The 22,643-nt window shown below is 45.2% G+C and overlaps 1 protein-coding gene across 4 annotated transcripts in view; it reads left to right on the plus strand.

Annotated features, from left to right (window-relative positions):
- The window catches only part of PLEKHG4 (pleckstrin homology and RhoGEF domain containing G4), an 87,973-nt gene that overhangs the window by 30,589 nt on the left and 34,741 nt on the right, over positions 1–22,643 (plus strand). For all 4 annotated transcript variants that reach the window (XM_075101852.1, XM_075101853.1, XM_075101851.1 and 1 more), the window contains 6 exons: positions 2,705–2,828; positions 3,944–4,037; positions 9,105–9,191; positions 11,004–11,120; positions 13,889–13,987; positions 15,057–15,205. In XM_075101852.1, coding sequence (XP_074957953.1) covers positions 2,705–2,828; positions 3,944–4,037; positions 9,105–9,191; positions 11,004–11,120; positions 13,889–13,987; positions 15,057–15,205 — 670 coding nt within the window. The remainder of the gene's footprint in view (positions 1–2,704; positions 2,829–3,943; positions 4,038–9,104; positions 9,192–11,003; positions 11,121–13,888; positions 13,988–15,056; positions 15,206–22,643) is intronic.

A 22,643-nucleotide genomic window follows, 5' to 3' on the forward strand; every position in this document is an offset into this window, starting at 1 on the left:
TCTGATGCCCTTTGCTCTAAAAGGAAATGCTGAATATTGGAGGTGGTGCAGAAAAGGTGACAGCCCTTTCTTGTGACTGAATTGGACATCTTATGGGAAGAGACTGGAAAGTTATCTCGCAAGGTGATTGAGAATGTGGTGAAAACACCTTTGTGAGGAGGGAAGGAGGAAAGGGAAATGAAACTTTTCCAGTCTTCTGGAAAAAGGTGATATGAGAAACCAAATCCAGGGCAGAGTTATGGTACATTCAAATGTGTAACTTTGCATTTGTGGGTAAACCGTTTAGAAAGCCTCCTTTGGAATTTGTTCTCATCTGATGATCAGGTTGGATGTTTTAGGGTGTGTAAAATGGCCAAGAGAGAAGCTCATAGTCGATGCTATTGTAGAAGCTTGACTCTGATCTAATGTTCCAGTTGTTTCCTTTGTCACAGATTCTTATCATAACATACAACTGTTAAACAAGGTGAATGCATTTGAATATGGGATTAAGGGATGTGCCCTTGAAATGCATTGAACAACAAGGTTTGGGTTTGATACAGCTTCCAAGGGAGTCTTCATCTAAGGGAGGAATCATATTTTCTGTAGAAGCAGTATCGGATTTGACTGACATCTCTTCTTTTGTGAGTCTCCTTTTGGATTTCAGTGGGCAATCCTCACATGTGAGAGAATGCACTCACCACTCAGTTCAATGCTTTATGTTAGACATTGGTACTGATATAATAGAAAGGAATGCTTCTATAATGAACAGTGAATAAGAGCTATTTAATAAACTAGTAGCTGATAGAGTTAGGAAGGATCTCTCCTTTCAGGAGAGTTTCAATTCTGTGTTCTGCTCTTGAATCATCTGGTTATGCCACTGTTGGAGACCTAGCCCAGGCAGCTGCAGTTGCTTTTTTGACCTGGTCAGGCAATTCCCAGGCTCCTGTCTGGAAGTTCAAGGTCTAATCAACTTCTGGTGATGCCCAGCTTCCCTCACGGACAAAAGATGTTGCTTCAGAGTAAGAAGTTCTTACCGAGCCTGGTGTCAAGCCATTTTTCCAGTAATTGAGTGCTTTGCTTTTTTTTTTTTTTTTGATTTTCTGATGATACCTTGTTTCATAAGCTAAGGGGATGTTAATAATCTTTTTCTAATTTCCCTGTGGCTCTTTGATTATACAGTGTCCAGAATATAGTATTTCAGGAGTAATAGAACTCCTGAATCATACAGATGATGAAAGACTTTTGTCTCTGCTGTTAGCAGGAGAAAGCCTGTGTCACAGTTCTGGTCCCTAGAAGGGAGAAAGACTTGTTTCTAAATGATGCCCATCTGTGTCTGTGGCCCTCACTCAAGTCACGTCCTAGAGACAGATTGAGATCACACCAGGGCAGTTTTCTGTGCTTGGGGCTGTCCATCTGTATCCGTTCTACCTGTCAACTCACATGCTTGCCCCTGGGATGGGGAGGGAGGTGGTCCAGGTCAGTATCTCCTCTAGTAGCAATAAAGTTCAGAAGAGACAGACATAGCTTTCTTGAAGCCTCTGGTTTTGTATTGTGCTTGGGATTTTTTTTAAAACTCTCATACAATTTGTATGACAGGAAATGGCTCCTGTTCTTGTGAATTACTTTTATACAATAGAGGTGTAGTCCCTACTGTTCTCCAAATCACTTACCTTCCTGGTGACGTGCGTGAGTGCAGGGTGCTGGTTGCTTGAGCAGGCTCTCACTCCACAGGCACTGTGTACTTTTGAATGGTGGCTCTGGGTCTCTGAAGTATTGTGTCCTTCTGCTCTTTACCTCTCCTTTGCATCTGGAGAAGAGGCTGGACCTAATTCCAGAAATGGCACTGTTATGTCCTTCCCTTCAGTTCTTGGTGCATGTTGTATCTAGAACCCAAAGCCAGACCATCATTTAGTTTTGGGAACTCATAGAGCAGACTTGGTTCCTGTGATACCGCTGTCTTTGGGCTTTTGGAAAGCCAGGGGGCAGAGAACTGTTGTCACAGTGAACTGACACAGAGGGGTTTCTCCATCCTCAACATATCACAACCCAGCTGTGTTGCCCATACTGTGCCTTATCTATTCCCTAGGCACTGAGGCAGCCCTGAAACTAATGAAAGCCTGGCAGTGACTCTGCCCTTCTCACAGCTGCAGGCAGGCAAGAGTGTGCTCCTGGGCTGTCCATTCTGCAGCCTCTGAGGAGGCTCCAGGCTCGTGCTCCAGGGCTTTTCTCCTGGGAGGAAATATCTGGTTAAGTGCTAGGCTCAGCCTGATGTGTGCATGCGCAGTCTCATGCGGTAGCGTATTTTGTTCTGTAAACCTGTCTGCATTGTCTGACAGCAATGTGAATATTGTAGCATAAGTGGAGGTGAGATTATTTATCTTGAGTTTATGACGTTCCTACTTTGTTCACAAGGTTGGGTTATCTTTAGCCAACTTCAGCCATATTTTATGAAGAACGTGTGTTTGGGTAGAAGAAAGCAGTCCAAATTTTAATGCTACTGTGAGAGAAAGACAAGCAGAGCTCAGCTACTTCACTCTGGGGAGTATTTGCCTAATTTGGAGTGTGTTTATAGCCTACTGCAAACTGCAACATATGCTACATCGAGTTCTGTGGAACATTTCCAGGAGGGTGGTGGGGTGGTAGTAGGGGAATGTGAGGCATACACACCTGGAAACAGGCTCTGGTGACTTCCTTGTGTGACTTATTTTCCTTCTTCTTTTTACAGGTACCAGAGATAAATCAGGACGTGCAGTGGCCATAATAACAACAAGGAACACAGCCTGGTTAAACCCCCACTGCAATACCACTGAGCTTGTACGCCTTCTTCTGTACTTGCATAGCATCCCAAGGTTTGTGACACTCTTGGGCTGACAGGGTGGACAGCTGCTGCCGTGTCCACTTTGCCTTTTGGCGGGGGTGGAAGCTGAGGCAGTGAGGGGAACAGGCTGACTTTACTGGCCTAGGAACCCGGTCCAGACAGTCCCAAAACTGGGGATCTCCTCCTAGGGTGAACCCACTGGTGCTCTGTAAGCACTTTGGCTATTCTATATGTGCCTTGTGCAAATGGTGTGATAGAGTTAGGTATGTAATGAATGTTTTCATGTGTTGCCATGAATCCAAGCTGTTCTTGCTATTCTTCACTAGCTCAGAAAATGGGATTTGTGAGCTATGATGGGGCAGTCATGCAGCAACTCCATGATAGTGTTGTGATATGATGTTTTAGGGCCAGGCCTCCAAGCTGAGAGGGAGGGAGGATCTGCAAGGGTTGAGAAAATCTGCCTTGACGTCTGGCTGACAATGGTTTGCGGGAGTCTGCAGCCTGTGCTGCAGCTACTCTTCCCTTCACTATGACAGACTTTCCCCCCCAGCTCATCTCACGCTCTACCAAGACTTCATTTAACTTTTAAATTATTAAATTAATAAGAGATAAAGCTAACTGTCTGTTAGTGATTTTTTCAAAAATTTTTTTAAGCCTTTAAATGTTTGGTAAAGGGAACAGGCTTAACCCAGGAGAAAGCATCTGCTTCTCCTGCTTTGTTTCTTATGCTTCTCCTTTCAAATCTGATTCTGGGCAAGGTAGGCTTTGGTTCTGATCCAGAATGGCTGTTCTTGTGAAGCAGTGTGACTAAGGCCAAGCTTGTCCCTGAACGCAGTTAGAAGGGACTGGTTTTCCTTTGTCGATTACTCAGAGTGGGTATCAGCACCTTTGCCATCAGTGAGATGTATCCCAGGGACTGGGGAAATGGGAGGTTCAAGTGGAAGTAGCAAAGGTGAAAACTAAGCAATCCAAGTGGTGGTTTTCATGTATATATTTTCCTTAGGAGAAGGTGGCCAGTTAGCTCCCTGTCCTTACAATGTCGTAATGTACTGGTTTTTTTCACTCTGTCATGCCTACGGGTTCTTTTTCCAGTGTTGTTGATTTTCATTGGCTACAAATGTGACCTCTTTTTCGCTGTCCTTCCAGACCAGAATGTCAGGCTTTGGGTCTAACTGTTCTTGTGGATGCTCGTCGCTGTTCACCGGTTCCTGCTCTCTTCAAGGCATTCAGCATATTGCAGGTGAGCCTAGAGCTTGGGCCAAAGGAACACTAGTTGGCTTGCCATCTTAGTTGGATGTTACATCTCCATCTGGTGCTTATGTCTCCATCTGCCACCTGGCTTTCAGTTGGCATTGGGAAGTGGAGTTACATACCTAGCCCTGTTTTAGGAGGATGACCTGGACTTCCCGGATGGAAGACAAAGCAAAAAATCTAAGCAAGTCTGAGTTAGAGGAGAACACCTCTCTGCACCCCTCCAAATTTTGCTTCTGTCTCTGTGCTGAGAACATCTTGTACCCAACACTGTTATGAATTATCAGGCTTGGAGAGGTTATGCCCTGCTTGGAGAGGTTGTGTGAAGTAAGTAGGGATTTTTGCCCACCGTGGAGAAGCAGGGAAGAGAGGCCTCTGCCTGCTGCAGAGGGAGGGGAAGGACACTGCTTGTCATGCCAGGTGGAAGAGCGCATGCAGCTGTTGATGTGGCTGTCGGTGAATGATTGGAATCGGACATGCTGTAACTCTGTATTGCTTCGGGTCAAAGGCTTTCATATCAGTCACTTGGAAAGCAAGTGGATTGTGTTGCCCCGCTCCCAGAGAGAACCTACATACTGTTGTTAGAGAGCCAAGGAGGTGCTGGGTTGTAGCTATGACTAATCTTGTTTAAGCAGGTGTTCCTTTTAAATCAGGGCTTAGGTCTCTTAGGAATCAAACTCTGCAAACTGGAACAGGGCAATGTTTTAACGACTCTGGGGTGTCTGTGATTTATGTGCTTCAGTGCCACATCTGAGAGCTGGGGCTGAGTCAGAGGACTGGCCTCCTGCTTCCTGGGCTGGGTGGAGCTGTGAGCTCTATCCAGGTACTCATTCCCTGTGGTGAAGGAGTAATCTGGTACCCTGCTCAGTTCTGCAGAGGTAACGAGCAAGTTTTTTCCTTCATGCTGTGCCCACATGTCAGTGGGCTTCCTAAAGCTTTTGAGTGTTTTGTTGCCCATAGTTGCATGGTCCTGTCTTAGTGGGATGATTTGAAAATTGGCAGCACGTTGAGACACAATGTGGGTTTTGGGTCCCCAGTCTCATACAAGCATGGCAGGAATGAAGCCATTCTAACCTGAAGTTCACTACTCTGAAAAAAGGAGGGAGGGGAAAGTTTTTTGCAGTGCCTCTGTAATATCCTGCTGTGATGACTGTTTGGCTCTGAGCACCTCCTTATCAGGGTGGTGCAACAGTTAGTTTACAGGGATTAATGTGCTGCAAGACAGATAGCTGGAATTGAGTGTGTTCTCCAGGTAACAGTGACTGACAGAGGCCGATTACTCTGCTTGTGGTTTTTCTGTCCTTACCCTGACTGTTCTGCAGACTCCGTAAACAAGACCTGTTCAGCTTGCTCATCATCTGGTTTTGGCACAGGAATAATTGCCTGGCTCCTCTGAGCCTTTTGGAGATGTGTAGCATTTACCTCCATGATCCCACGGCAGTATTCTTGTCTGCTTTGAAACAAGGAAAGAGAACTACAGAAAACTGACTGTGACTACAGTGAGGCAAGCTAGGCTTTCTAGAGTGCAGCAAGGTTTGCTGGCGGGTGGCTACAGAAGCATAGACTGTATGTTGTGCCTGTAAGGTCACAAAACAGATTACTCCTTGGGGTCCTTTCCGAAATCCCTAACACATATCCCAATGTCTCTTATCTCTGGCAGACTGTCTCTGGAGCTCATGTCTCTGCGGTTCCGCTCTCCACTTCAACAGGATTCTATTTACATGGCTTTTGTGAAGCTTACTATGATAGTGTGGGTGGAATCTGTTAAGTGCTGAGATGCAGTGTTGCTTGTTCAATTTCTGAGGAACGTTCTCCTCTTGAGCAGTGGGGGAGCACTGCTTCACAGTGGGTAAGCACAGGTCGGATGACCTAATGCAGAGTCCCTTCCTGCTGCAATGCTTGGATCTGTTAACCCTAGAGAACCCCCTGGGAAGACTTTGATCCCACAGGTTTCTGCATCAAGATCTGTCAGTCTGAGGAAATGCTTACTCCACTCTTCCATCTTTCTGGAATAAATGCGTGAACAGACTTTTTAAGTGCTAATAGACAACTTCCGGTACTTGCAGGTAGCTTTCCCTACAGCACTGGGAGGCTGTCAGCTGCTCTGTCTAGAGTCACCTAGTAAACTGGTGAAAGCTTCTCATCCACTCTGCCTTCAGGGTGGGAATGAGTTGTGTTCTGCAAGACTTTCTTCTCCCTTCCTTTTTAGACTATGTGTGGCTGGGAAATTCTTCTGTCCCAGACAGCACTGGGAGCAGGGGCAGAATAAAGAGCTGCAGCAGAGCTAACACAGGAAGGAGCAAGGAGGAACACTGGCAGCTCTGCGTGGAGGTGAAGGGAAATGTGCAGTGTGTATGTGCTGCAAGAATAGACGATGCTTGTTCCTGTGGGAAGCTTTATAATGATGCTTTGGAGCAAGGGTTTTTGCAGAGGTAAATGCTGCTATGATATTTGGTCACAGGTCACCTGTAAGCTCTGTGCTGGGGGGCCTGTTCAGAGGAACTTCGCTGCTCAGCAGTGCTGGGCCAATCCCTTGGTCAATGCACAGGCAGGGCATGCACAGTGGAATGTGTGCACTGGCCTTCAGTAAACAGGTATCTGGGATTTCCTTCTGCCTGAGTCTTTATAGAGTGAGATTCTTTTGAGTTTTGCATATCAGTGCACACTCTTAATCCTGTAATCTGCTGCATCTGTGTGTTGGATTGGGAAGGGAAGAGTCTGTTTATGAAGACAGCGATACAGTAGCAGTTCAAAGCAGGAAATTTCTGTGCAAACTTTCTGTTCAGTGGGTGTATTTACATGCCCTGTTACTGCAGAAATACAGAGGACCTTTGTCTGATGTTGAAGACCAGGGACCTCCTACTGCTCAAAGTGGTCACTTTGAGATTGAACATAGTATTTGCGTACTGTCCCATCTGCACAGGCGTTCCTGGCAGCCCTGTGCTTCAAACTGTGCCAGGGATGTTAAGTCTGGCTGTGGACTTCCATTTGGGTCAGGAAGCCAGAAGACTGAAACTTCAGTCTGAGAAAGATGGAAGAAAGTACCTAATTCTCCTTTTAAAGAAGAGTAGTAAAGGGATGGGTACTTACCCTAGTGCTCTCTGAGCGCTTGTTGATGCCCCTCTATTCTATGCCGTCCACACTGTGCCTGTGTTGGGAGGTGAGGAGTTCACTTATGTGTGTGGGACTCTTTCTTTGCTTCCAGATAGCTGGTTTTGTTAGCAAAGGTGGTAAGAGATTGTGTGGAAAGCTGCAGGAAAGCTTCCTTGAGCAGCATCCTACTGCTTCCAGCTCTGCCTACCTCCTGAGGCACTCCTGTAAACCATTTTATCCTGTTTGGATTGCTCCATCAGTGATGGATGAGACTGACTTATCTTCAGCTGTTTAAAGAAAAAAATGTGGTGAAAAAGAATTGATTTATTTCGAAATATGACTAATTCTTGGATTGGAAAACTTTGAACTTCTCTCCTGACAGCTTTATCTGTGAATGGTTTTGCAGTCTCTATTTTCGGCAGTGACAAACAAGCGAGAGTTTTGGCTGCTGTTGTAACCTCATGTTACACCATCACTACCTTTATGCCTCACTCACATTGCATGTCTCATGACTGCTGGAGTAGAAGAGGGGTTGTGAAAGAATAAATTTATGTAGTGCCATGAACTGCCTTGAAACTGTGGCTAGTCTACATCCTTCAGTACTTTCTGGCAGACAAATTCAGAGCGGCTGATACAGCTGTAATACCTCCCCAGCCTCTCTTCAGATGAGCTTTAGTATTTACCTAATACAGCCTAATTATGCAATAAATTCTTTTTGGCCTTTTGATCAGTGTGCAGATAACAGTGCAAGCATGAATTATTTGCTTTGGAGAAAGGTATTTGACAAGACTGAGAAACCCCTCACTGTTTTGGGAGGTGTTTCAGCTGGGATTTTTTTTCTGCCAGTTCAAAGGGATCCTGTTTTAGGACTAGAAGAGAGCAAGGTCTTTTCCTCTGCTCTGGAATGTGCTGCTGCTTTCGCTTGCAGAATTGGGTCTCCTTGTGCTGGCGTTGTTTCTTAATTGCTGTAGTGGGCTCAGTGTTGGGTTAGGTGGCTCAGTCTTTGCTGGTGCACTTGGTTCTCTACTCTGGCTCTGCCATTCATGTTGGATATTTAACCTTAAAGACTGCTAGAGCGATTTATTTGAACAGGGTTCACTTGCTGTCGTGGCCTGCTATGTGGCAGGTGCTTTGCAGCTTGAGCTGTACGGGAAAGGATTTGTTGCTTGATGGTTTCCAAGATGTTTGCAGAGGCAAAGCCCATCTAGGATACTTCTGGATGGGATGGCTCTCTCTTAACCATGTGGAATGACAGCTCAAATAGCTGTTCTTCTTGCTGTCCAGATCCAGGCATCATGTATTTAGTGGTCCCTGTCTCCATGATCTGGATCTTTCTACTACGTTTCCCTCTTCCTGCTGTTGCTCTCTATGCCTGTTTCTCACTTCCCTGTAGAGTGCTTCTGTAATTGGAGAGCTGCTCCTGGATCACATTTGAACTACAGCTGCTGTATATGGAATTTATATTGGTTTAACAGTAGCAACAGGATGCAAGTCCTTGATTGTGAGTTGGCAGTAAGTAAAGACAAGACAATGATTTTGGCACTGTGGGGAAAATAACTTCCTTTCAGTTAGGAGTGACCAGGAAAGTTATCAAGAAAAAACTTGGACATTGAATATGGTTCTGTTTGGCTTTGTGTTGGGATTTTTTCCACACACACACCCCCCACCCCCCCCCCCCAACTTCCCTGTGTAGAAGGCAGGGGTTTTTTAGTGCAGCCCAGACCTGACCTTTTTCATTGCTTCCGTAAATACTGCAGGACTGGTTGATCTGAAGCAAGCTACCTTAACGACGTAGCCTTGATGCTGTGTAGAATGGCTTTCCCTATACCTGGTGACTTACATTCTAGGCTTCGTAACTGCCTTTGAAGGATAAATTGCAATCTCTTGTGCAAACCTGGTATGGTACATTCTCCCTAGCATCCCAGGCAGATAGGTAATGGATTTGCGCTCTGTTCTGTTGTAGGACATGGATCCACATTGTATTCATGGAGTACTGATTCTGGTTGAAAGAGACCTGACTTTTCGGATGGAGAAGCCACCAGCAGGACAGGTAATGGAACCATTTACGCAGGGGTTGCTGGGGAGCTCTTGATATCCTCTATTTAACACTCTGAACAGCGAGGTCTCTGTCCACTGATGTATGGTTATCCTCAGATGAAATCTCTCTAGTTGTTCTCTGTATTTTATGGTTGTGGTCTATTGTGGGTATGGTATTTATAGGGTTGTAAAGTTTGTGAGCTGAACATATCTCTGTCATGCTGTGTTTATTGCCAAGTCCATCAGTGACATTTGCGCCATAATTATGTCAGTCTGCTGTGGCATTCAAGGCACAGGGGGTTTGTTGGGAGCATGGATAGCTGTATGGAGCAGCCCTGAACAATTAATAGTAATAGAGATGCTTTTCACATTCTCCTCTTAACAAGGGAGGAAGCCCTTGGTCAGGAAGAGATCACATTAGGCTAAATCCTGAACTGCATCCTTTGAAGGTACTTGTTGCCCTCCTGCATCTTGGATACCTCATGCTTCCTCTCCTCATAGCTGCTGCTATCGGTGGCTAAGACTTCTGCAAGAGGGGGAAGAAGAGGTGTCAATGTGTGTGAGGTTCTCTTTGCAGCTGAAATGTCTGGGGAGACTAACAGGAGGCGCTAATGGAGGAGGGAAAATCATCATGACATCACTTAACACTCCCACTGGATGTAAATCTGCCTTGGTATTCCATGGCTGTATAAGAAATGTAGATTCTCAGCCACTCTTGTCTGTGGTTAGTGAATAACAGAGCATCAGACTGCATCTTAGTCATCTCTCTCTGCTCTAAGACTGTTACAGGCTACAAGAGTGGACTGAAATTCTGTGCCTGCCAAAACCCCATAGACTTCAGAGCAGGCCAGGACCTCCCTTTTGGCTCCTGTGGATGAAGATACTGTGGATAGCATCAGTTTTGCTCTGTGTGTGGTGTGCTGCCCTGAAAGGCTGAAGAATAACAAATGCTCTTAGTCCATTTCCTCATTGCCCCCATGCAGAGGGATTTGAAATGAGAAAGGGGGCTGCAGGCATGTGCATGCAGGGAGAGCTATAGAAGACATTAAACACATCGAGCAAATCCAAAGTGTGTAGGAGGGACAGAGCAAAGGCTAACAAAGACACGGGCATGCGGGAGGAATTGGAAGCATCATCAGTATTTTGTAAGGAGGTGGAAACTTTAGTGTGGGGGAGGGGTTAAATGTTTCCACCTGAGTTCCTGGTGTCTGGGCTGGCCTCCATGTACCTGCAGGAGCACTTTTCTGTTTCTCTTGTGAGTATAAAAATGCTCTGAAGTCTTACAGACTCACAAAAGGCAAGTTCTGCGTCATGATCCAGGAAACACTTGGAGCAGATAGCTGCTGTGATGAGTGGAGAGTTGAGGGATAGGGCAGACACTGCTCTGTTAGGCTATTTTTTCCAGGAAGTGAGATGGGGAAGCTGGGGGCTGGATTTAACCTCTCAGTCTTTCTAAATGAATACAAATCTCAGCACAACATGGGAACATATGAGGGAGTTGCTCTGCTTATACTAGAAGGTACTGGCTCCGGAGAGGGCTGGCTACTGTCAGATTTCCATCACAGATGTTCTGCTTGGTGAAACAGCGTGTTGTGGCCTGCACTCCTTCAAGGTTCACCCACTAAGCTGTATAGCAGGCTGCTCTAAGATTGAATTGATTTTTTTCCCCCCTTCATACTGTAGTTATATTGGAGCATACGCTGTGTACTTCGTTTCTGTGCAAGATAGATAAAGAAATAAAGGGTGCTGTCTTTCGTTAAACTGCCTCTGCTCAATACTCACACCCTAATGCAAATGTGCTCTTATTTCTTCTATTTCTGTGCAGTTTGAACTTCTCACCTCCATGAAATCCCTCCATAAGCACATAGACAGCTCACAGCTCCCTATAGAACTGGATGGGACCTTCCCTTATTGCCACCGGGACTGGTTAAGCTTCCGCATGGTGAGTAGGATGTCTTGTGTTCTTTGGTATCTGAGAGAAGAAGTGGCATGGTAACAGAGTTGAAGCAAGAGGAGCTTGTCAACAGCTGAACCTACAAGCATTAAAAGGCAGTGGTTCCTGTAATAGCTTTGTATGTAAATGAATCTGTTATCAAAAGAATACTAATACTGTCTTCATAGAATTGATGCACACTGTGACCTATTAGCATGACTGCAGGAACTAAACTTAGTTTAGCCCATCTGCTTGAACTGCATTAATTCAGATTTGATCATATTTTGGAGGGAAGGAAGAAACAGAATTCTGTTTTGTTGTGATAGACAGTGGCACTTCTCTTCTGGTTCTACTCTGAGGCTTAAGGGCAGACACTTCTTATGCTAATCTCAGGAAAAGGTGTTAGTAGCATGTTGCCTTTGAACTCACAGTCAAGAACTCGAGCATAATAAAACTAGTTAGATCCAGCTGGTTTTGGAGCAGGTTCCCCAGACCAGGCTAAGAGGTCCTTAGTAAAAACTGCAATCCTGGCAGGGCTAAAATTTGGAAGTTCCTGATAATGAGATCCTTTTAGGAACATCTTTTTTCCTCCTTTAGATATAATTTACTTATTTACCAAAGTTGTCATCAAATTTGAGCTCTTTAAAAAGCACCTAAACTAAAAATATAATGATGTTTCAGCGTGGGGCAGCATTGTATTCCTCTTTGAGAGCTGGCCACATGAAGCAAGGAATCAAAAGAAATACGCAGTTCAGTGAGTCTTAGGAGTAAGATAACAGTACGAGGCAGTACCAGCAATCTGTTCCTTCTCTCTGTTGTCTGGCTGTTTTGAGTATACTTTGCTGAGGCACAGTACTGAGGTACTGTGATCCTTTTTGGCCTTTGCACTCCTCTCAAGAGTCGTGGAACTGTACCCAGGTGTGGATTAGAACCTGCCTAAGATGTAGGGAGGATGACCACCCTGTGGAAATGTTTGAGCTGACCCAAGTTAAGCCTCAGAGATAGAAGGGGTGAAGCTGCAGCATCCTGATACAGTTTACAAAGAAGGTAGCCTTGACAAAGGGTGCTGCAGGCACCAGTAAGAAAGTGCTGCAGCCACCAATGCAGCACACACTGATGATCTGTGTCAGGACTGCAGATGTTGCTGGCCATGCAGCATGGTATGTGCAGACTGCCAGAAGTCTGCAAGAGTAGTATCTGTGGCACCAATATGCAACTCTGTGGACACTCATGCTGTGGAGGGAGCATAAGTCCTGTAGATCATGGACTTGTTGAATCTCTAAAAGCTGTATTGAGAGATATTTGGCATGCTGAGACTAGGCAGGATTAAATCTCTGTAAACCTGCACAAAAATTGGCTGTCTTCATGTTGTTTGACTTGCTCACCATGGTGGATGACAGAACCATCACCTCTGCTTCCAAAAGATTCAGTGGTCTTTTGGCTCTGACCTCACTGCCCAGAGTGCTGTGTGCCACACTGCAGCGTTTGAAGCAGGTTAAGATATCATTGACAATGCCACTATGCTGGTGGCGGCAAGCTTCAGTAGTTAGGATTAGCATGTGCTAAATGTTAACTTATCTTTTCCAACTTACTTTAGAACCCTTTTTTTAAACTTGTATCTAAAAATAGTAGTATGAACCCGTGCTGATGTAGTAGAGGTAGAGAAATCTAATGTCGGCGCCTAGGACTGAATTTGAGGTATATTTGTCAGTGAGGAAGCAGAGAAGCTTTGCAAGAGGTTATGGATTAGTTTTCTGGGCAGAGTTGAGAAAAGCATGAGAGCTGAGGTCCTCTGTCTGTGCAGGAGCATAACTCTTGAAGGAAGGAGTGTGAAGGAAGGAGACTGCTTCTTGTTAAGATGCAAGACACAAACATGCAGAAGTTACCAAAGGGAGTTAGTGTAGGAATCAATCTTTATGGGTTGCCTATTTATACAATGTACTGTGTGTGATAATGACCCATATGCTCAACCCCTTTAGATCTGCAGCTATGTGGCAAATAGTGTTTATTTCCTCTCCCAGTGATCTCACCTGCATCCTGCCTGCTAATCTGTCACTGCTGAGGCTGTTCCAGCACTCCAGGGAGGAGGGAGTTCAGTTCAGTAGAGCTTCACACAGCTGCTTTTTTGTTTTGAGTGTGGTTGTTTTGGAATAGCTGCTTCTCCCTTCTCTGATTTCAGTGGCATCTGACAGTATTTAGGCTTTATATTACTGACTTTTAGGAAAAGTACTGTCTCATGAACCCCTGTGAAATGTTAGGTTTGTTTGGTTTTGTTTTTAAAACCAGAAGAGAGGAGGGATTTCAGATTTTTTCAGTAGTTTAAGGTACTTAATTGTGGAAGCTTGCCAGTTTCCTAATCTCTAATTTACACTGCTTTTAATATAAAGAGAAATTATTTAAAGTAGAGAAATTCCAGCTGCTTGTTCTAGGTTTTGTTCCTCTAGAATTCATGCATAGTGATTCATCTTAGTGGAAAGTTACAAGAAATACTAATAGTAGAAGACTGTGGGACATAAGTGGACTCATTCTCTTTCCTGTAAAGCATGACCCATAGAAGCCATGAGCATGCAAGTTTCTAAGGTCTGCTTAGAGGCCTTGGTATAGTGTGATGCCTCTCTTTGCTGATGAAGCCTCACCAAATGGTATAATTGAAAACTTGGGTTAACGTGTTTGATCCTCTCTTGATTTCTGTACTTTAAACCTTCTGCAAGCTGAAAAGACAGCTTTCCTGTTAGCCATGAGACAACAATCCCTGCCTTGGTCCTTTTTTCTTGTAGAAGCTGGAACATTTGCTACAAGGATGCCAAGGTGCTTGTGCCTTCCTCCAGGGAGCTATTCATAAAGTGGAATCTGGAAAATTACCAGAAAGAGCTGAGGTAAGCATGTCCCTCACCTCCTATCAGAGGTGGGTCTGAAACAGAAGAGAGCAGAAGGCTGGATAGCTGTAGAAAAGCTGTAGCTTTGTATTTGCAAGCTGTAGTAGTGGAGTTTTGAGTGCTGTGTGTCACTGCGGAGCTGTCAGAACAGGACTAGTAGAAGCTAATCCAAGTGAAGTGATAGAGCCCCCACTGGGTGTAGAAGCTGGTTCCCTGATCCATCAGTGTCACCCAGGAGATGATATCTTCAGCTATGCTTGTTGGTGATGGGTGCTTGCTGCAGCATTGGAGTGCACGCTTAGCAGCTCCACAGCTCTGTAGCTGGTACTAGCTGTGGTGTCTGTAGTACTGAGCAGCTGCTTCAGGCTGTGCCACACCAGATGGGCTTGAATGGCCTGCAATAAAGTTAAGTGACAACGTAGACCATGCTCACCAGGCAAAGGCTGTACTGTAGTTCCAGCTTTGCTGCTTCCAGAAGTTTGGAAGTGGGCAAGAGGAGGAGGGTACAAAGACCAAGCCTGTTTTGTTGCAAACATATTCCCCCACTCTTGAGAAGCTGCTGTACCCTTGACATGGTAGGAAATTGCTGCCAGCTCTGCCCTGAGGGTCCCAACAGTAAAGCAATGGAAGATACATATCATAGTGGCCTCTCTGGGTCTTCCTCCATACATGTGTATATCTACAAAGCCTTCAGGAGCATCTTGTCCCACAGCTTGGAGCCGTGGAGGTCCAGGCTCTAAGAACAGTAGGAGCTAGTTGTGAATGGAAAATGAGGCTGGAAAGCTTGTTCTTTCCAGGCCCAGCAAATGGAGTATGACAACAATAGGAATTGGGTTACAATTTTAGCCTTGTGGGGTGAACGTATTGAGAGCAAGAGGAGTGCTGTTTATCACTTTGGACTTGGCAGGCTTGAGAGAAACAGCTGTGGGAACCAGCCTCCCTCTTTCCTAGAGTGGGCCAAGGTGAGATGGGGTTTGCGTGTGTTTTGGGTTGGGTGCTGGTTTTTGCCTGTTCCCTCATTGCATGTAGGTTGCAGTAACTGCTGATCTCACTCTTGTGATCCCTCCAGGAGGCAGCTGTGCTGCTCAGGAATTACAGGCAGTTGATGAAGAACGTTCTTGAAGATGCACGGCTGGTCAGGCTGCAGATGGAGGGTGGAGCGCTCCTGGCCAGACTGAGGAAGGAGGAGTCTTGTGTCACGCTCACCCATGACTACAGGTGAGCCCCAGGAGTGGGAGGAGAGGAGATGGAGATGAGCAAAAAGCAGGCACTGGGAGTCTCTGTGAGATGACCTGTCATTGGTGCAGGCTAGAGAGCAGCTTTGTGGAGTGAGGACTTTTGTTGAAAACAGCAAAGGCAAAAATCATAATGAGTTTTACTCTTATCCTGACTGCTTGTTCCGCAGTCCAAAAACTTCTCTGGGTGGATTCACTTAGATGGTTGAAGTTCCATTTCCAAGGCAAATGAGACTTATCTTCTGTAGATAAGAGAGGGCTGGATATTTTGTGCACCCCTAAAACACAAGTCTTAACTGATGATGCCAGTGATGAATGTTTAGGTTCAAGCCATTATCACTGTGTGATTTACCAGGGCACTCCTTATGCAATGGAATTTCCAAGGACCTTAACTGCAAGGAATGCTTTCTGGCTGAAGCAAGCTCTGATCTCCTCGCACATCGGTGTGGTTTGCACAAACATTCACTGCCCATTTGCAGAATTGGTATGAGAAGTGGGGACTGAGAGAGGCCGGCTGTTTGAAATCCCCAAGGCACTGCAAAACTCCTGTTTGTACTGTTAAAACACCTGAAGCCTATCAGTGTGTGAAGGCCTCTGTGCTATGTGCTGTGCAAACAGCAAGGGACAAAGACGGTCCTTGCAACCAGGAGCTTCTAGCCCAAGTGTGAGAGAAATGCTGGCACATGGGTAGATAGGGGTGTAGGGGATGGCAGGAATGAGTCCATGCATCTGTAGCCTTGCTCTGGTTAAACTCTCTGTTGCCATCACAAGCTGGGAGGTTTTAAGGGAGGGCAGGGGCGGGAAAGGAAAGAAGATAACAAAATAGCTTGTAGGGTATCTCACCCTAACACTGGGAAAAGAACAATATTTCTCTTTGAAAGTTCAGCAAGTGGATGACAGTGCAAGTTACTACCTATAACCAGGAGATGGGGGTCAGCATTTTGGTGCTGAGTGAGAGGGGAGCATGAGGACAGGTGTAGCCACTTCTTTTTCCCTGCTGGCTGTGACTCCTGTCAGCAGCTCTGGCAGGCCCTGCAGACACAACTTTCTTGATGAACTGGTGAAGTACCCTTGATGCAATTTTGGGTGGAAATAATACAGTATAGCCTTTTCATTCTGACATGATGTGAGAAGCACAGATAATGCGGGTCGTTGTGTTTTGGTTTTGCTTTGTGTTTTATTTTAAGCAACACACAGCAACTTTACAGTCTTGGGACAATGGGGAGAATGTGCATGCTTTTTAGTTTTAAGCTAAGCCTGTGTTCTTGTGCAGGGAAATTATCAACTTTGAAGCCTGATACGACAGAGCCCCTAAGGATAATTAACTGCTTTGATTTACCTTGTCGAGGGCAGGGGTGGGGGATACATACATAATTCTTTGATTGCACAATGTTTGAGCGTGTGCTGAGGGTGTGTAGTGTTCTCTGTTTGATTCAGGTTATATTCATCACCTGCCAGTATAAATGGAGAGTGTATGCTGTGGTCAAATGTACACGGCTCTCTCCAACCTGAGGAGCATAAATAAATATAGTGGGAGAAAGTTAGTCGTCCTCTTCTAGCCTGTGGAGCAGTTGCAGAAACTAAAATCCATGCGTATTTTAATTGAGGAAATGCCTGCTTGTCATGTAACTCTGGACAGAGGACTAAAGTAGTCCACTCTTCCCTGTTCCAGGATCCTTTTAAATAGGGAAGAAGCTCTATCATTTGGCTAGAGAACTCTATGTAAGATAGTGTTGGCTTTAGATCCTCCATGGCTCTGCACTTGTTCCTTCTCTCCAAACTGGTGTGCAGATATTAAAGGTCTGAGCTCTTCTAACCCTGTGAAGGCTCCTATGGTTATGATTTTCAAAGGCTTCTTTAATAGATAGGATCAAAGCAGGGTAGGGACAAAATACTGTAGCTGGCCTACTAAGCTGGCATGGAGTAGCCATTGATATATTTGGGTCCAATATTAGATTTTTTTGACTGGTGATGTGTGAAAATGGAACAGGACTGGTTGCGTCTATGCAGTCAGCAGGGCCTGTTGTACTGCTTTTCCGAACTTTGAAAACCTTGATCAATGCTTAACAAGTCTTTAATTCCACACCCCCTCCCCCAATACTTGAAATCAAATTATTTACAAAAGCAAGTCAAAGGGCTTTACCCTTCTGAGCCACCTTTTTGCTCTTGTTTTAATCACATGTCCCAATGTTTTAGTTTTTTCTTCTCTCTTGGGGTGTAAAAGCCTGATCAAGCACAGTGTTGTGACTTCTAAGACTTCTTAGTCAGAAGTTCAGGTTAGCTGTGAACAGGTAACTGTCAAAATGTGCAAAAATTGCATAAGAATTGCATATAAATAGAGGAAAAACAAAATTAAGAGCAGTTTTCTGGACTCTTAGCTCCACCTAATTCAAATATGTCAACCCAAAGTGCAGAATTAGGTAAAACCCACTATTTTTCCTAAGAGGCATAAAGAGGACAAGCCCAGCTGCACTGTCACCTTGGGATTAAACAAGCAAGAGATTCACTTGCCTTTTTTTTTTTTTCAGGGGATATGTTTTGCCAGCTCTTAGAGCTGACATTCTTGCTAGTTTGTGGCTTTATGTGCCGAAAAGAATACCAGGAGGTGGTAAGAATAGAGATGGACAAACCCATCTGAAAATGCTTGACTGCAGGTTAGAGATAGTATGCTAAAATGGGCAAGGAAGCAGGCTTGTGCTCTGTGCAGTCAGATGTTATCTGCCAAATACCTTTCAGGAGCACACAGCAAACAAGGCTTGCTTTAGTCTTTCTTTAGTAATGAAACTCTTCCCTTGGGAGGCTGGTTTTGGCATGTTTCCCTGCTCTGCCCTCCTGGAGAGCTGAAATGCCCTTTGGAGTGTTTCACAACGCAGAGTAGTGGGATCTAATTGCTCAGGTTGGACCCAGGCTTTGCAAGGATTTGCTAAGCCAGTGACACAGCTCTTTTCGTGCAGGAATTGAAGTCATCCCATCAGAGATGTGGTCATGCAGGAGAGATGCTTTGTGGTACATCCCTATCTGACAGATGCTTTAGGAGCCTTCAGGAGTCCCTCCTGGATGGTCCCACCCTGAGAGATGTTGTAGCACCACAGCAGTGACTTTGATGGGTAACTCCACTCACTCTCTGTTCCCAATGTGAGCTGACCAAGAGACTCCATTCTCTTTTTTCTCCACCAAGTACTCTTGTAAAAGATAGCATTGCCTATCCAGCTACTTATCTGCAAAGGGAAAGACAGACCTCTCCAAGCAGTCTTTCTGGATCTCAGTCTTTTCCTGGCTTAGAAAGGAGGAGCTCTGTTACCAGAATATACATCCTGCAGGCAGCCCACCACAGGGAGTTGGCTGAGAGGATGTGGTGTGCTCAGCTGGTCCCACACCATTCTCCCACCTCCAGGAAGACCAGGCTGAATTTGGCATAGGGTTGGTGTGGGTGTGGTACTGATGAGCCAGTATCTCTGTGGTGCCTCTTTAAGTGCTGTAATGATAGCTTCAGCACAGGCTGGCCACCCAAAGGTGCAGGTGAACTGCTGAAGGTGGCTCTGCCACTTATTAGTTGTTGATGGAGCTGGCTGGGTTTAAAGCCAGCACATTTGCCTTCACACCATCTGTTGTGCTGAAGGCTCAGTGTTTCTCTAGGTCTGTTAGCTGAAAGCTTCCAGGTTTTGCTGTCCCAGTCTTTCTGGGGTTTGAAATGCAGAGCCATTAGCCTAGCTGAAGTTCCTGTGGGTAAGTGTGGACAAATGCTGTAGAGACATCCATCACTTTGATGTTACTAATACTTATTTTTGCACTTTTGGACAGGAAATCTTTAATAAACATTGTCTTTTTAATAACATAGTTAGTTAGCAGGTGTTATCTTTGGCTTCTGGATATCTACTGTATTCATCAACGAGCCTGTGGCTTGCAGGCAACTCACTAAGCCAGTTGTGGAAGGTGAACTAATGGATTGCTTATTTCGTGGTGGATTTCAGAGACTTCTCTGACACTTCCATCATAAGCCTGGAGAAGCTGCCAGGAGCCAGGCAGCAGCAGTGGGAGCTCTTATAAAGTGAGGCATTTGTGTGGGTCTGGACAGCAAGGCAGGGAGACTGTATCTGGTCTTTAGCCCAACATTTTCCGTTGTTGTTCTCGTTATTGCTGCTTTTGCAGCATAGCCAAGAGCTGGGAACGCTTGCCTAGACAAGGTGTCCGGTGATGACTTTGGTCTTCTAGATATGCTATGAGTCAGAAGCAGAGCAAAGAAGATAGAAAAATTTTATATTAATATAAAGATTCCTTATACTAGTTGAACCAGAATACACCTGGTGTATGCCTGGCTCTACCAGCAAGCCTGCATTCTCAATGTGGCACGGGAGTGGGATTGCATCATGTTCTGCATGTTGGCAGGCCAGATAGCCACTAGACTAGATGTGAGAGCTGAAAGAAAGAGGAAGAACCTCAGATGGTGAAGGAATGACCAAGTTGGGTGCCGGGCTCTGTGGAACATTGAACCAGAAAAAGCATACTCTCTTTCCCCTAAGCTCCTCATCTATAAAGAACTTGTGCTTGCAAGCTGTGAATAAGCAGCTTATAAATAGATGGAGGAGTGAATTCTCCTTTTGTTTGCAGAAGACAGTATAGTTAGTCTCTGTACTTTGAGGGTGGAGTGGCTAGAGCCAAGAGCTGGTTTTGTGAGCTGGCTATTTTTAGTGTGGTTTGGTGATCTGGTTGGAAGCCCTGGGTGCGGACCTGAGCTGAGCAGAGGTAATGGGCAGTGCGGAGCAGACTTCCTGAGCAGCATCTGCCAGGTTCCTGATGCTGGACCTGACTCATTTACAGCAACAAAGAGGGTTGTCTTACAGCTAACAGCCTCTGTAGCTCTTGAGCCTGGCTTCCATACGCAGTGTTGAGGCACTAGGTCTGATTGAAGCTGTGACCAGTTAATATAGGGATCTCTGCTGTTGATGAAGCACTAGGTTATAGCTGTGTGGTGCTGTACGAGCTCATGTTTCTGGTTCTTTAGCAAGGCTCCTGTTAGTAGCAACTCCTGGGATGCTCCAAGGTCGCATGCCACTCTGCAAGGAGGGGTACAATCTCCTTTCAGCAGAAGTAAACTTGGATAATGTACAAGTTCTCAGGGGCCTGCTGAGGGACTGCGCATGGGATGGCTGGCATTCTTGGTTTAGAAGGTAAAAGGTGTGTGCCTGCAAGCTGACAGCTGTTGCATATATGCTGGTGGTCATGGCCAGGCAACCTACATGGGATAAATCCTTCCTGGAGGTATTACTGTCTTCTATCATCCTCTTTCCACTTGAGAGATGTATTTGTTTCTGTCTGTGCTGTGCCCAGTTTGATGGTCGCTACTCTGTGTGTTTGCATGTGCTTCAAAAGATGGCAGTGCTTGTGTCCCTTTCACTGATGCCATTTCCTGGTTTGCTTAACTAGCACTTCCTCATCTTCCTCCCCCTCTGGGAGCTTTGGGAATGTCTCACGCTACCACTTTCCATAGGGCACGCTTCTGACTTGGTCTGCGAGGTGCATCTTCCATTAACAGGGGCCCTTTGCATGTTTCTCCTGGGGACCTAATCCCAAAACCTTTATCTCTTGGTTAGGACAAGCTCTTATTATACCTTGAAATGAGATGAAAAACTGTGCTTAAATCCTGGCCTCAAAGATTGGCAGCTTTCTACTGTGAGACACTGCTGCGCTGTTGCTGGTGACACAAAAGTTGCTGAATAACACTAAACCTTTGGCCTTTAGCAGTACATGGGTGGCAGTGCTCCTCCATGGTCTTATTTGTTTGTCAGGTGGAGGGAGGAGCGCAGGGCGACATTTCTGTCCAAACACATATCATGCTGCTTGGTATTCATTTTCTTTACAGTCTAACCTGTTCCCTCTGTTTGCATGGTGGTTTTAACCTGGTAAAAACCACTTACGCTTGCATTAAACAAACCTCGTTGCTCTGCACATAAAGGAGCATGGAGCCGTTGTTGTTCTGAGTGTATGAAGTGCTGTGTGGAGCCAGTTGTGGCATTTGAAGAGAGGTGAGAGTTTGCAGAGCTCTATCTAGGTAAGTTTTCATTGTTCTTTTAGGCTTTTCATGAGATGATCCCACTCAGCTCCCTTTCTGCTGTTTGTTTTCCATTGTCTTATGTCCTAAATCTTCCTGGATTCAGTGGGAATTTACCCAGAAGACTCCAGTTTTCCTTGTTCTTGTTTGCAATGTTTGTCATGCCAACAGGGCATTAGGTAATTGTTTAAAAACATTACGGAAAAAATTGCAAAAAGTTTCCAGTATAGGATGTTAGCTGAACCGCCTGAAGTTCCTGGCTCAGCCCAGACCAGACCATCCCACAAACACCATTTTTTTTTTTATACAGCTGGGTTGGGGTAGATGTTTCTATTGCTGGGGTAGTTAATAGCACGGTCACCGCTATTATATGCATCATAAATGCTGGAAGTGTGCAAAAGGAGGGTGTACCAGGGAAATAGATATGTGGCTTTAAATAGCAGTGGGTGTATATTGGAGTAGGGCATCTTGAAACCCTGGTGGTCCTAACTCGAACATTAGTGCAGTCAACCTAGATAACAAGCATAAACATAAATAGGTTCATGTACATGGGACAAGGTTTGGAGGCAGGCACTTTTTACAGCCAATAGAAAACCACAGCTTCATGCTTGGTGTTCCCAGACCACTGCTTCCACATCCTATCTCAGGCTCCACTGTGGGATGAGCTTTCCCCATAAGTAGGCTACTTATTGGGTTGGGATTTCTTATAATGTTTGGGGTTTGTTTTTTTTTTTTTTTCTCAGTCAGTTTTATGGATCTTACCAGGATTTTAAATCAACCAGAGTCTGAACACAGTTTTATTGCAACTGAATGCAAGCCAGGCTGGGGAAAGAATCAAAGGTTGCAGCTTGGGACCACATGTGGACACTTGTTTAACTGTATGCATTGATCCCTTTGCTTTTAAAGGGACTTCAGAGTATATTTCTGCTAAAAACATGTTTAAATGAACTGTGTTCCAGAAGAGAATTCTCTTGGCAGTTATGGTCTGTGGTGTGCTGTATTAATTGGATGGGTCGCTCCCAGTGTGTGTGCGTGTCAGGTAACCTAGTGAGGGAGGGATTCAGTCAGGTCTGTGGTTTCGGCTAGATCTACTGTTCACATTGTGAATGGCAGGAATCCCACAGGCAGCCCAAACTTGGTATTTGACCTCTGTGCCTTTCTAAGGACACCTTGGGCTTCTAAAAACTGTACCCAATTCCTCAAATACTTTTATTAGGTTGTTAAAACCACCGTGGCTATTCATGTGCTATAGAGAATAATTACAGTTTATATAGCAATATCTATGTTAGGTTCACCATGGCCAGTTTGAATTTTAATCTCAACTTCATGTCAAGTTTTCAGCTTGAAGAGCAGGAGTGTGCATTTGAGGTTG

The sequence above is a fragment of the Phalacrocorax aristotelis genome, chromosome 8, assembly GCF_949628215.1.
Source record: "Phalacrocorax aristotelis chromosome 8, bGulAri2.1, whole genome shotgun sequence".
Lineage (NCBI taxonomy): Eukaryota > Metazoa > Chordata > Aves > Suliformes > Phalacrocoracidae > Phalacrocorax > Phalacrocorax aristotelis.